The sequence below is a fragment of the Gracilinanus agilis genome, chromosome 6 (genome assembly GCF_016433145.1).
Source record: "Gracilinanus agilis isolate LMUSP501 chromosome 6, AgileGrace, whole genome shotgun sequence".
NCBI classification, from domain to species: Eukaryota; Metazoa; Chordata; class Mammalia; order Didelphimorphia; family Didelphidae; genus Gracilinanus; species Gracilinanus agilis.
In genome coordinates this window covers 284,289,290-284,304,077 of record NC_058135.1, presented here as the reverse complement: position 1 = coordinate 284,304,077, position 14,788 = coordinate 284,289,290, and the positions used below count along the sequence as shown (strand labels likewise).

Here is a 14,788-nt window from a genome sequence, read left to right as displayed (position 1 = left end):
CCCCGCCTCCCCCGTGCCACAGACGCTGCTCACCAAAGCCGGCTCAGAGAGCCGGGGGGCTGCCCGTGGCCAGGCCGGGGATGGGGGGCTCTGCTGGCCCCCGGGGCGCCTCTGGAGCCGAGTGCCCACGCCAGCCACGCCAGCCACGCGCCGGGACGCTCTGTGATCCCGCAGACGTCCGAGGCAAACCCCAGAGGTGTGAGTGGCCGGAGCTCCCGGCCCTGCTGCTGCAGTGGACACTGGCCGAGGGGAGGGAGGCTCCGGGCGGGCTCTGGGCCTTGCCGTGTCCCACAGAGCTTCCCTCCTCTTAACCCGGTGACAAAACTAGAAGTCACATAAGCTTGTCCCAGCTGAGAGCCGGAGGCCGGCTGCGGCCGGGGGTCGGGGGGGACCCGCCGCCCCATCGGAGAGGAGACGTCGGGGTGGGCCCGGCCGGGGATCGAGCGGAGGCCCAAGTCGGGAAGGACAGATGGTGACCCGCTTTCCTCCCAGGGTGGCTCCGTGTTCCGGCCCGTTCCGGCCCGTTCCGGCCCCGCCTGCGCTTTGCCCTCAGTGCCTTGGAGGGGATCTTTGAGGCTCTCCCCGTCATGCGCTTTCCGTCTCCCCATTTCTCTTAGCAAAGCTCATTTGGAGAGAAATCTCGAGAGCCCCCTCGCCCGATGCCCCCCGACGCCCCCCGATTCCCCCCGACACGGTGCTTCCCAGACCGAGCCCGGTTCTGCCCAGGCCCTGAGCTCCAGGCCAGACTCCCTCGTTGTGGTGTCGCCAGCCGTCCTCAGATTGTGGTGCCAGATGGGGGATGGACGGACGGATGGATGGATGGACGGACCAGTGATTTAGTTCTAAATGACTCGGGTCATGGGACCCTGGAGCTGCTGTCCATTAGAGAGCTGAGCGTGCCTCGGGCCGTCCGGAGGGGATTGTTAGCTCTTGGCAGTCCTGGGTGAGGGGAGGAGGGTCCATTCTGGGTTCTGGCGCTCGGCCCAGTGCCCTGACCTGAGGCCGGCAGGAACGAGGCCGGCTGTGCCAGATGAAGTTTTCTCAACACGTTGCCAAATTTTGTTTGCTTTCCTGGAAGTTATTTATAAAGAGAAATGACCCGAGTGGGCTGTTGGTCTGAATGCTTCTGAGCGGAGGGCGCTGCCCCCCCCCCGGGATGAGTCCCCCTAATAAAGCTGCTGAGCGGGCAGCGTCCGGCTCCGGGGGTTGCAGCGAAGGCCCTCAAAGGGCCGGATGGATCTCGGCTGGCCCTCCATGGAAGCTTCCTCTCCTCTCCTCCAGGCCCATAAAGCCTCTGGCCAGGCCTCTGGGGCCTCGTCCGGGCCGCACTCGCTGGCCTTTATCCGCCAGGCCTCGGTTTCCTTCCGTAGCCATTAGCATCCCGAACCCGCAGCCGCCCTCCCTCGCGCCCCTGCTGGGCCGTCCCAGCCCCCCTCCATTCGGCTTGTGACGACCCACGAGCAGCTTCCCTCGAGGCCCGGTCCAGGCTCCTCTGTGGGGCCGGAACCGGAGCGTTCTGGCCTCGCCGTCTGCGGGGGCGACCCACGAAGGCTGCCTGCCCGCTGGATGTGTGAGGGGGAGACCTTGTGTAATGGGGCGGGCAGCCCCCCAGACCTCGAGGAGGGGAGCTCTTCCTGGCTGAGTTGTCCGGCTCCCCCGTCCTTCTGGAGCCCGGTGTGGAGGGAGCAGCTTTCCTGGGAGGTCAGGAGAGGCCGAGATTCGAACTCCACCCTTGATGACACCAGTGCGAGGTGCGGCCCTGGTAAGTGGCCTTTGGGGAACCCTGCCAGGACAGCGCCTGCCGCTCCGAGTTTGGAGCCACGTGAGGATCTGAAGGGCCGTCACGAGAGCCATTGTTAGGATCCAGTCACAGAACTCTAGAGGAGCCCGAGCGCCCCCATTTTGTAGGTAGGGAAATGGAGGCTCCGGGCCGGGCCGTCCTCCGCTGTGACTGGAGACCTCGGCCTAGACGTGTCTCCCAGAGCGGACGAGAAGTGCCGACGAGGAGAGGCCCAGAGCGGGTGGGTGTGAGGGCCTCCCTGCGAGGGCCCCTCCCAGCACGGCGGCACATTCCTGGGCACACGGCGGGGGCCGTCGCAGGGCAGCTCAGGGGGAAGCGAGGCCTAGAGGCCCCTTTGGGCGGCCCGCTGTGCTGCTCCTTTGTCTCGGCGCCCCAAAGGGCAGCTCTAGGTGTGTCCGGGCTCACTTCCAGGAAAAGATTCTTATTTAGTAACTGCCGAGCTCTCTGCGGCGTCCCCTCCAGCCCTCGAAGGGGCATTCGCGCAGCCCCTGCCGGGACCGACGAGCCTCCGGGGCGCCCGCCGACTCGTGTGGCCAGTCGTCCCTCCTGGCGGGCCCCAGAGATGTCCGAGTTCCTGGACGCTGCCCTCCGCCTCCTCCGGGCGAGCCGATCTGCCTGGAGGGATTTGGCAGACCTTCAGTGAGGGCAAACGCAGAGAGGGAGGAGGCCGGCCGCCCCCGGCGCTCCTGAGCTCGGGCGTCCTGCTCTGACTGGCCATCACGCCGGCCTCTGCCTTCGCCGCGTCCTCCTGCTTCCTTCTCTGGCCGGCCGAGCGCCCCACAGCTAGCAGCGCTTTTACCCCGACTTCCCTCGTGTAGGAGAGGCTCGTGGAATGGACCGGGTGGTCCCGAGGGCTCCCCAGAGGCCTGGAGGCCGGAAAGAGCCCCTCGGTGGCCAGAGCTCTGGCGGCGCTCAGCGCCCCAGACTCGCCCCATGATTGAGGTGTGGAGCTTGGCTGGGGCTTTGGGGCGCAGGGACTAGCGGCTAAGAATGTGAGGGAGAGCCGGAGGCGCCAGCGGCGGCCTGGACGAGGTAGGAGGGTCCGAGAAGGGACCCAGGAGAGGACGGGAGGAGGCCGCGCTGAGTGGAGGCCTACAGAGCAGCCCGATCGCCCGGCAGCTGCCTTCCTTCCAGAGGAATTCTCCGGCACCCAGGCAGGAAGGAAGGGGAGCCAGAGAGGCTCTAGTGACCCAGGAGGGAGGCCTGTCGGGGTTCTGATCCCCGAACCCTGGGATTGTTGTCTGGGAAGCAAGATGAGAGTTAAGGCTGGCGTGTCCCCGGTGTGTATGTGCGGGGCCCTTTGGCCATGGCCGCCAGACCCTGCTGGCCGGACGGGTCAAGAGAGGAAGGAACAGTTAGTTCCTAGGCCGGGGGAGCCGACCAAACAAAGCTGGGGGGCCGGCGTGCTGGGGCTCATTTCTGACTCCGTCCGGGCCCTCGTCCCTGTGCCGCACACACACACACACACACACACGTGCACACACACACGCACACACATGTGCACACACACACGCACACACACGACATACAAACAGGCTGCTTTTCTCGAGCTGGCGGCCGTCCCCCTTCTTGTCTAGAATCTCTGAAATGAAGCCTCAGGGATGTTTGGTCTTCTCAGGTTGTAATAAAAAGCATTATTTACACAAACATTAAACAACTTCTTATCCAGTGACAGAGTGTGAATTCTTCCGTGTTCCTCGTGGGGGTTCTGCAGAGTTGGGGGTGGGGAGCAGGGAAGCCCCCCTTTCCCGTAGCACTGCCTCGGGCCCAGGTAGCTCAGGAGGCAGCTTCAGAGGACGGGCTTGGGAAGCCTGCGTGTCTGGATCTCGGGGCTCGACCCTCTCCCAACGGGAAGCCGGGGTTCTCCAGGGAGGGCCCCGCCTTTCACACAGCTGCGGAGAATGGGAAGGGGAGGCCTGCCAGGGGCGGGCGGAGAGGAGGCTTCCCAGCTCGGCCTCGGGGGTGAAGCAGAGGCCAGGACAGAGCTGCTCTGCAGGTGGGCTGGCCGTGAGGGAGGGGAGTGGCAGGCTTGCTTCTGGCCCTTAGCAGCAGGAACTAGAATCGGGACATCGAATAAAGGTGATGAGTGCAGAAGATTCTCAGGAAAAACGTCTCGTGCCCGGAGACACGCGTGGTTTCTTCACAGCTCAGCCTGGACAAGAAGAAAAGAGTGTGTCAAAGGAGGGACGCTACTACGGAGGATGAACGTGGGAGGCCAGCTGTGAACTGGAAACCAGAGCAATAGACATGACCATCAGCACAAGACCTGGGGACAGAGGGTTCTGGGTTCAAATCTGACGGAAGACGCTTCCTAGCTGGGTGACTCTGGGCAAGTCCCTTAACCTCCCATTGCCCAGCCCTTACCGCTCTTCTGTCTTGGAAGCAATATATAGTATTGATGCCAAGATGGAAGGTGCGGGTAAACAAAAAATTAAACGGGAACTTTTGGGGAGTTTTGTGGAAGCCACCGATGACACTGGGAAGGCCAGCAGATGACACAGAAGAAGTTGAGAAACTCAGAAATGCGTGCTTAACCCCAAATGTACAATAAGATGTTGTAAATACCCCATAAAAGACATACAAAATTCAGACTTTTCTCTGGTAAGAAGGGAGGGCCCAAAAGTTTTAGGCAGGGGCATTGCAACATGGAAGAGATCACTGTAATTGCTCTTTTGTTGTCCTGCATATTTTATTTTGTGCATTTAAAAACTATTATTGTTATTATTATTATTATTATTATTATTATTTTGAGAAAGGGCCCATGAGTCTTACCACCTTGCTAACATGGTCCGTGACCCCAAACAGGCAAAGAATCCCTGTTCTAAATGCTCCCCTAAGAAGGGCCAAGAATACACCCCCTTCCCCATTCGAATAGAGACTTGCCTCTAAGATAACGCTGAGAAACACTGACCATTGATTAGGGGAGAGCACCTACGGGACACTGGACAGACCCCCATCAACTCAGTTTCCCCCTCTGTAAAAAGGAAGGAGGAGGGCTTTGGGATGAAACAAATGATGCTCCCCAGGGATCTGGAGAATGGGCCCACTTGTACAAGATGGCGGAGGCTCGGCGAGAGATGTGGGTCTGACACGAGGTCCGGGATGATGTCCGGTGAGTTACGGGAGCCTCCGGGGTGACAGGGTGGGAGAATGGCCAGACGAGGTAAGGGGAGCTGAGCTTGGCTTCACTCCCAGGAACGACGAGGCGATGGCCCTACTGCGCTCTGCCCTGGTCCGAGCCGGCCGGAGGATTCCGGCGAGCTCCGGGAGCCAGACTTCAGGGTGGACATGAACAAGCTGGAGAATGTTGGAGCCGGGGCTCAGGGGGCTAAAGCGCTTCAGCCTCGACCGGGAGACGCACTACAGGAACCAGGGCCGTCTGGCCTGGAGAAGAGGGGAGCGGGGCTTCTTCCTGGGCTTCTTCCTGGGCTTCTTTCTGGGCTTCTTCCTGGGCTTCTTCCTGGGCTTCTTCCTGGGCTTCTTCCTGGGCTTCTTCCTGGGCTTCTTTCTGGGCCAGGGGGCAGATGGAGGAGCCAGAAGTGGGTCCAGGAGGCAGTGCCATGGAGAGAGGGCTGAGCCTGGAGCTGGAAGACGGACGAATCCCTTCTCTGGCAAATCAGGGGCCTCCTCTGATGCGCTCAGTGGCTCTAAGGCCTCTTCGGTTCCGATTCTACCATCCTAAGTTGGTCGAGACAAGTGGGAGCTGCTGCGTCTGGAGGGACTCTCGCCAGGGGGAGGGTCGGTGGGGATTCTTGTTTCTGGGCTGGAGCTTGGACCAGGTGGCGGCTGAGGTTCTGGGATTCTACGTTAGACTCAAAGGGCCTTCGTGGCTTTCTTCCTAGTGTCCTTGGTCTGGAGCTGGAGGCCTTGGGGTGTGACTCCCTCATTTTACAGAGGGAACCAAAGCCTGGAGAAAGGAAGGGAACGGCCCAAGGCCATGCAGGGAGTAAACAGGAAATCTGGAATTTGAACTGGGGGCTTCCAACTCCAGACCCAACTGGCTTTCCACCACACACTGCCCTGCCTTCCTCTAGAGCAGTGATTCCCAAAGTGGGCGCCAGCGCCCTCTGGTGGGTGCTGCAGTGATCAGGAGGGCGGCGATGGCCACAGGGGCATTTATCTTTCCTATTCACTGCTATTAAATTAAAAAAAAAATAATTTCCAGGGGCCGAGTAATATTTTTTCTGGAAAGGGGGTGGCAGGCCAAAAAAGTTTGGGAACTGCTGGCCTAGTATATTAAAACTCTTTGAAAACCTTAAAGGGAGCAGCTAGGTGGCGCCATAGTGCCCAGAGGGCTGGGCCCGGAGTTGGGAAAACTCATTTTCATGAGTTCAAATCTGGCCTTAGATGCTTATTAGCTGTGTGACCCTGGGCAAGTCACTTTACCCTGTTTGCCTCTGTTTTCTCATCCATGAAATAAAAGAGCTGGAGAAGGAAATGGCAAACTAGATGTGTGATCCTGGGTAAGTCACTTTACCCTGTTTGCCTCAGTTTCCTTATCTGTGAAAAGAGCTGGAGAAGGGAATGACAAAGCACTTCAGTGTCTTTGCCAAGAAAATGTGGCTGAAACGACTGAACAAGAAAACTTCAAGTACTAAGTTTCCCCCCAAGTCTCGAGGCAGTTTTAAGCTGTGAAGATGCCCTGAGACTTTGGGGACACGCTGCTGTGGCTAATCCCTCGGGTCTCATCATCCAGGACAGAAGAAGTGCTTCGTCTGCCATCACAGGGTTCCGATCATCCCAGCTCTGCTTTGTGTTCCGTGTGTGCTGCTGGCCAGGTTCTCTCTCCCTTCTCAGCCTCAGGTTACTCCTCTGTAAAATGGGAGAGCTGGACTTCCCGTTCTCAGGCTCGTGATCCTGTCCTCTGGGCCCACATCTCTGCCCCTGCTCTGGGGCACAGGGGAGATGGGGCAGAGACTATGAGAGAAGGCAGGGGGTGGCAAGATGCAATTTCCAAAAACGGAATCATGAAAAAACACCAATATTTTTAATGGGTAGAAATGGGAATATTGCTCAGATTGGGAAACTGAGGCCAGAAGAAGGAAAATGCCTGGCCTGGTCATATGCATCGTTAGTAGAAGAGGCAGGTTAGACCCCCCTCCCCCAGGGGTGCCTGGGTCCAGATCTAGGCTTCGGCCACTGCAGGGTGGATGCCTGGACCCAAAGCGCCTCGGTGCCTCCCTAGTCCCAGGAGCCCAGCTTCGGGGTCCTGTGGGAGCAGCTGCTCATCTGGGTCCCGTGTTGGTCCTTCGCCATCTTAGTCGGCTGCTGTGTCTGCCTTCGGGGCGCTCCAAAGTGGGGAGAGACCACCTCGAAGCACTTCAGGGAGTTCTCTGGGCCCGGAATGGCCCCGGCGGAGGAGGCAGCTTACAGGAGACGCTGAAGACGGCGATGATGAGCCCGTCTGTCTCTGTCGTGGTCCTCCGGCACCCTTCTTGGGAGGACAGCTTTGAGTCACGGGAAGGACGCTTGACTCACACTCAGGATCCTGGGTTCAAATGCTGTCTCTGCTACTTGGGAGCTTGAGCCAATAGCTCGCTTCCCCTTTGAGGATGGAGAAGAGACAGCCTCAGGCTTGGAGAAAGGAGACCCGGGTTCGAGCGCCAGCTCCGGGTGACCTTTGGCCAGTCGCTGCGTCTTCGGCTGTGAGTTTCCTCATTTAGAGATGGGGATGGCGACGCACCTTCGCTCCTCGGGGGGAGAGCGAAGGTCACCTGAAGGCTTACAAGGACTTGGAAAGCCTCGACACGTGAGAGAAGCCGAGCCGTGATTCCCTGCCGGGGCCGGCTAAAGGCCGCTCTCTGCACCTCGCCAGGCTGGTCCAGGGCAGCTGCCCGATGGTCCGGTGCCTGTCCAGCGCGGTGGGACCCGCTGCAGAGTAGGGTCTGCTGTGGCCACCCAGTCACCGGACCCCTCCGAACTCCTGTTTCCTCATCTATAAAGTCAGGATAAGAGAGAACCTGAGAGGGTGACCCCACAGGGGCGGCGAGGACCAGAAGAGATACTGAATATTAAAGTGCCAGACACAGCCGTTGTCATTGCCCGCTCCACGATCTCCCTCCTGTGAGAGAGAAGCCGTGGGACGACAGACCGAGGGGAGATGGGGGGGACTGGAGGTGCCGTCCAATTCGACCCCGTCGTTTTTACAGATGAGGAAACTGAGGGCTGGGGAGTCAAAATGATTTGCTGGAGGTCTCCTAGGGGGTAAATACCAGAGGCAGGATTTGAATCCAGGCCCTCTGAGTCCTGAGCCAAGTTCTTCCATGATTCTAGGCTGTGGCCACCTTTCCATGGGTCGTTACCAGTGAAACCACTTCCTCGATGAGGGGCTGTTCAGCCGGACAGAGCCCCCCCTCTCAAGCCCTCTGAGCAGCTGACAGCAGAGGCTTCGCCTTCGCCCCAGCTAAAATCCTGCCCTTTAGGAGAAGCTCTTCCCAGGCCCCCTCAGCGCTGGCGTCTTCCCTCTGAGGTGTCCCCATTTATCCCGCGTTTCTGGTTTGTCCCCAGCTGTGGGCACATCGTCTCTCTCACTAGAGAGCTCTCAGAGGGCAGTGACTGGCTTTTGCATCCCTAATCCCTGCCCCCAGCAGGGGCTTAAACATGCTTCTTGGCTTGTCTTTGACTTGCCTCTCCTGCATCCGCCATGATGCCAGGCAGGCAAAGCTGGGCCCTTTGGGGAATCGGGCTGTAGTTGGACTCACCTGTCACAGCCTCTGGGCCCCATGCAGGTCATAGTCGCTGTCAGAGGAGTTATCTGGTGGATTGGAAGCCCTGTTCAGGGCCCCTTCCAGAGCTGGAGAGAGAAGAGAGATGCTGCTTTTCAGTGGTGGAAGCCAGGCCATGCCCTTCATTGGCCCGTAGCCCGTAGCAATTGAGAGAGGCAGCCAGCTCTATCCTACCTCCTAACTTAGATATGATAAAAAGCCATCTGACTTTGCCATTTATGGCCTGTATGAGTAGGGATAAGACATTTCCCATCTTGGGATCTCAGTAGAATAATTTGTGCACTGCTCACCTTACAAGTCTACTCTTAGGGAAACACTCTCTTAACTTTGAAGGACTTTTTGAAGAAGGAGGAGGAGGAGGAGGAAGAAGAGGAAGAAGAGGAGGAAGAGGAGGAAGAGGAAGAGGAAGAAGAAAGAAGAAGAAAGAAAAAGCCTCCTTGTCTTGTTCCAGAACACAAGACAAAGTGTGATGTGATTTTTTTTTTTTTTACTTACCACAAGTTTTTGTTTCCAAATTGTGTCCCCAAACCATCACAGTTTTGGGAGTATGAGGTGAAGAGAAGGGAGGGGGATGTCTGAATACTGTGCAGCCATCTAGGAATGAGCATTGGTAGGGCAGAAAGAAGATCTGGGGTTGAGAAAAGTCTTAAGTACCAGACAAGGTAGGATGATGGCTGGGAGGGGGAAGCAAGAGGTAGACTGGACGTTCAGTAAGTCCCCATGGTCTCATCTTGGCTCAGATGTCATCCTACCCCTAACCTCCAGGGATAAAAAAGTCTACCTGCTAGTGTTTTCTTGAACATTTTTGCTGATGTTGATTAGTGAACCAGTTCTACAGTTTTCCTTCTTTGCTTTATCCTTCCCTGGTTTAGGGATTAGAGCTAATAGTTGCTTCATAAAAGGAGATTGATAAAGCGCTTTCTTTCTCAGATTTTGAGAATAATTTCTATCTACACAGGTTCATGCTCAGTTTAAACTCCGATACAAGCTAATAAGCATTTGTACTTACTACATGTAGAGCATTATTTTAGGAACTAGGAATACAAAGACAAAATGGAAAAAAAAAAATAGTCCCTTCCCTCAAGAAGATTCTTTTATAGGAGAGGAAGAAGGGTAGCTAAATATCACAAACTAACTTGAGAAGGAAGAGGCAACTGATAACTAAGGGGAGCGGGGGGTGCACTGGAACTGTGTTAAAGAAATTAAGGACTAGGAAATATAGACAAGGAAGAGCATTCCAAGAAGGAGAGCATTCCAGGAGTTATCTAACTGATATATCATACATAGATCTAAGAATAATCCCCTCTAGGGGGCGCAGCTAAATGGCTCAATGTTTTGAGAGCCAGGCTTAGACACAGAAGGTCCTGGGTTCAAATGTGACCTCAGACAGTTCCTAGCTGGGTGACATTGGGCAAGTCACTTAACCTCCATTCCCTAGTCCTTACTGCTTTTCTGCCTTGCAACCAATATACAATATTGATTCTAAGATGGAAGGTGAGGGTTAAAAAAAAAAATAACCCCTGGTAGAACAGTAGGATTTCCTGCAGCAGTATTGAGAGACAGAAGTCTCTAGGCCAGTGGAAAGAGAGCTGGATTTGAGATCCAATAATCTGAGTTCAAATCCTGTTTCTGCCACTTACTGGTGTCTGAGTAAGTCCCTTAATCCTCCTTTGCCTCAATTTCCTTATCTGTAAAGTGAAGGGGGTTGGACTAGAGGGCTTCTAACATCCCTTCCAGCTCTAACTCTGGTCTGGTGTGTTGACCTGTGATGGCCATATCCTCCTCCCAACCGAGAAGCATGCTCTAGTGATGCTCGGCTATGCCCCTGCGCCCCAGTGTGACGGAAGGACTAGTCTGTCCATCACTCCTACGGCACCTAAATGGGCCCATCCTGCTCTGGAAGCCTCGAGGCGCCTTCCTAAGTGACTGGAATGGGGCCCAGGAGACAGGCCAGAGCCCTGCTGTGCACTCAGGGCTGGCCTGGGGTCACAGGGAGCAGCTGGGCCCTGATGGCCCAGGAATGGTAATGCCTGTATTAATGGGCTCAGGATGCATTACGTCATGTGAGTGGGATTGCTTCTCCAGGGGCTACCAAGACCTCTGTCTCCCCGGAGGCTCCCGACATTTGTGGTTGTGTGTTCTTCTGCCCCCCCCCTCCAACTAGATGTTCTCCTGTACTGGTAGATGTTCGTGAGGGTGGGGGGAGGTCCAGGAGGTGATAGGTGCTGCCCCCCCTCCTTCTTTGTTAGCATTGGGGTAGGTGGTAAAGTGGATAGAATCGGGAAGACCTGAATTCCAATCCTTCCTCTGAACCTTACTAGTTGTATGACTCAGGGCAAATCTCTTTCCATTTCACTCTCCCTATCTGTAAAATGGGGGGGTTAGACTAGAAGACACCGTCTAAGTTCCTGTACTGTTTCAGATCTAAAATCCTAGGAGAGCTGGTTTTATTCATTTAAAAATATATTTTAACAAACACTGAAGAAGATGAGCATTTCCAGATGCAAAGTACAACAGAAAACTTTAAAACAAAAGCAAGTCATTTGTAATAAATTCAAATGACTTGCTTTTGTTTTAAAGTACATAATCAATTCAACTTGTTTTTTCAAAACTGTTTTGTCTGATTCCCACAGACTTTTGTACTGTTCTCTTCTATGCCTTTTGAAAAAAACTTCAATATCTCTTTAAAAAATTTCTCTTGGAAAAAAAAAATGGCAACCCTATCACTAGCCCTCTTGCCTTCCTTCCCCAAACCAAAAGGAAAACAAAACCCTCAAATCGGAATAGGCAAAGCAAAACAAATCCTCGTATTGGCGCTAGCCTAAGAGACCTGGGTATTAAGCCCACAGCAGCCCTTTCCTTCCCTCTTTGTGCCTCAGTTTCCTTATCTGTAAGCCAAGGGCACTAGTGCTGGCAGCCACTCATTTCTCTGGGGTTATTGAGAGGCAGACATGAAGGAATGGGTGGGAAATGTTCCATGAAGCTTCGAGCCCAACAATCGTGCTTAAGAGTTTCTTGTAGGGACAATGGAGCTCAGGCTAACCCTATTTCCAGGAGCCAGGAGTCCTGCTCTCTCTTACCTGGATAAGCCGAGAGACGAGAATGCCTAGGAGCCTGGCTATATTCGTTCTCCACATTTGAGGCACCCGGGTTCTCGGCTTGGGACCGGACGGTCACGGTGTGGTTGCGATGGAAGGAAACTGGAAAGCATAAGAAGAAAGGAAGAGTCAGGGGTCTTTACTTACCTCTCCTGGAGAGTCCTTCTTGGGCTTCTCTTTGGGGCTCCAGTTTTCAGTCTTCCTCAGGGAACCCCCCATTCTCTCCTTCCTGCCTATATACCAGTGGTTCCCAAACTTTTTTGGCCTACCGCCTCCTTTCCAGAAAAAATATTTCTTAGCGCCCTGGAAATTATGAAACTATTTATCGAACTCAGAATAGAATGTAATACAATTGCTGCAGCACCCACCAGGGGGCGGTGGCGCCCACTTTGGGAATCACTGCTCTATACATTGGGATTTAAGGAAATGGATGGACGATCATTCAGCTGAAGTCGAGAGCAAAGCCAGGGAGGGAAAGCCAGGACCCAGGCAGGGCAGGGAGGGTCTTAGCAGGCACTTGGTAGGGACCCCGCGAGGATTTGTAAGCCTTCTTGTAGACCCATCCTTGGTGTCTGGGGCCCTCCAGGACCTCCTACCTTGAGAGTTTAAACAAAACCTTATCAGAACTCTAATGGATCATCTAGATGAGGGAATAGACTGCAGCACCGTTCTAGGCGATCCTGTTCTGCATGAAATCTTTCAGGGTCTGGGCAGCTGCGCCCTAACATTTAACTGCTTTGTGTAGTGACAGAAGGAAGCCAAGTGGGGCAGCGGACAGAGCGCTGGACTTGGAAAAGGGGACCCGTCTTCACAGGTTCAAACCTGGCCTCAGGCACTTCCTAGCCACCCTGGGCAAGTCACTTAACCCTGTTTGCCTCAATTTCTCATTTGTAAAAAGATTTGGAAACGGAAACAGCAAACTCCCCTCTATCTCTGCCCCGAAAACAGTTACAAATGACTGAAACACACTTCTCTGCATGACTTTCTTGCTTTGTCTTAGCATCAGTTCTAAGACAGAAGGGGCGAGGGCTAGGCAATCGGGGTGAAGTGTCCGAGGGCAGATTTGAACCCAGGTCTAACCACGGTGCTTGCTTACTACCCCAATGGATTGGCCTTCTCGGTTTTTCTGCCTCTGCCGTCTCTCCCACGAGTAGACGAGCTGCTTGGCAATAGGGATTGTTTCCTTCTTTGTACTCGTGTCCCATCACCAGGCACGGAGCCTGGCACAGTCGGGGCTTAGTAAATCTTTGTCGGCTGATTTATAATATTGTCATTGTGGTGCAGCAGAGAGAGCTGGGTTCAAATCTTGCAGCTGAGCTGACACACTTTGGCTCGGGGAAATTCTTAACCTCTCGGGGTCCCCGGAAATCTCTCGGACTGAGCTGCCGGGCACGTGGGTGGAGACCGTTTCCCCCACCCGTGGGAGTCACAAGTTTTGTTTTAAAAAATCATATCACATATGTAATAAAATAGGATGAACCAGCGATCAATGTGACGCTGTGGGAGGGGGTCTAAGAGGGCCAGATGGGCGGACGAGCGAGGTTAAACCGAGGAGGCTTCTCGGAAGAGGCACCTTAGGTTCGATTCCGCTCAGCTTGTTTCTGGCCAGAGCTCATGGCATCGTCCCCCACCGCTGGGAGGGACCTTAGAGGGCCCGAGTCCTGCCTGTCTCCTTTTACAGATGAGAAGACGGAGGCCTGGAGGGGCCTCGCCAGGCTCTCTCCATCCTGTGACCTTTCAGACATCTACCGAGCATCTCCGGTGCTTTACGGCGGGGAGGCAGCCTCTTGGAGGAGACATTTGGCGTCAGGAAGACCTGCCTCTGGCACGTAGAAGCTGTAAGACCCTGGGCCAGTCACAGCCTCTGTGCTCCTTGGAGGCTCTCAGTCAGTCAGACAACAAGGCTCCTAAGGGCCGGGCCCTGTGCCGAGGGCTGGGGCGACACGGAAAGGCCAAAAGCCAGTTCCTGCTCTCTGGGGGAGACTCTGCAATCTGGGTCGGCTCCTGGTCTACACTGGGCAGGGGGTGAGGAGGAGCTACCCCGCTCAGGGAGCTTGTGGTCTGCCCAGGAGGGGGAGGGGCAGCCACAGGATGACAACTAGGGGAGAATCAGGGAAGGCTTCTCAGAGGAAGCAGTGCCTGAGCTGAGCCTCGAGGTAAGGCAGGAATACTGAAGAGCCAGCCTGCAAGAGGAGGGGAAGGTGGCACAGGGGAGGGCGCTCCCGGAGGGTCATTGATCTTTGTGTGAGGGATAACTGGAAGCCTCAAAGAGCCCAGCTGGAGAGCCAAAAGGGACTCAAGTCTGCCCAAGGTCTAGAGAGGATACAGTGACTTGTCCAAAGTAGTCGGGGGCAGAGCTGGGATTCGAACCCAGGTCTTCTGACTCCAAATCCAACCCTCTTCCCTCTGTGCTTCTTATCAAGGAAGGGAAGGAAGAGGAAGCAGCAAATGAACAGAATTGGGGAAATGGGGGCCGAGTGGCATTTCTATAAGCATTGAAGACCCCACAGGGCGGGACAAAATGCATCCGGACAGTGTCTGGGACCTTCGCTGGGTGGCCGGGACTATTTCTAGCTCCAGAGCTGACCTCAGTCTCAACTGCCTCCTGTTGTGGTAGGCCAAAGACCTCGAGGCCAGGCCAAAGCAGAGGCAGCGGTGACTCCTTGGTCTCTGAGGCCTCCACAGCTACAGGGCAGCTAACCATCTGCGGAGGCGCGAGGAAGCCTCTGCTGAGCAACCAGGGGTGGAGCAGATACTGGGGAGCAGTCATTCTCCCTCCTCCTCCTCTTCCTCCTCCTCTTCTTTTCTTCATCTTCCTTCTCTCCTTCCTCTCCCTCTCCCTCTTCCTCCTCTTCCTCTTCTTCCTCCTCCTTCTCCTCCTCCACTTCTTTTTCCTCCCCTCCTCCTCTCCCTCCTCTTCTTCCTCTCTTCTCCTCTTCCTTCTCTCCTTCCTCTCCTTCTTCCTTCTCCTCCTCCTCCTCTTCTTCTTCCTCTTTCTCCTCCTCCACTTCTTTTTCCTCCCCTCCTCTTCCTTCTCTCCTTCCTCTTCTTCCTCTTCTTTCTCCTCCTCTCATTCCTCCTCCTTCTCCTCCTCCACTTGTTTTTCCTCCCCTCATCCTCTTCCTCCTATTCTTCCTCTCTTCTCTTCCTTCTCTCCTTCCTCC

At 55.3% G+C, this 14,788-nt stretch overlaps 1 protein-coding gene across 1 annotated transcript in view; it reads right to left on the bottom strand.

Annotated features, from left to right (window-relative positions):
• Positions 1-6: 6 nt before the first annotated feature.
• The window catches only part of CD5 (CD5 molecule), a 32,854-nt gene continuing 18,072 nt past the window's right edge, over positions 7-14,788 (bottom strand). The window contains exons 8-10 of the mRNA XM_044682004.1: positions 11,607-11,726; positions 8,503-8,594; positions 7-3,953 (exon numbers count right to left, since the gene is read on the bottom strand). Coding sequence (XP_044537939.1) covers positions 8,506-8,594; positions 11,607-11,726 — 209 coding nt within the window. The 3' untranslated portion in view covers positions 7-3,953; positions 8,503-8,505. The remainder of the gene's footprint in view (positions 3,954-8,502; positions 8,595-11,606; positions 11,727-14,788) is intronic.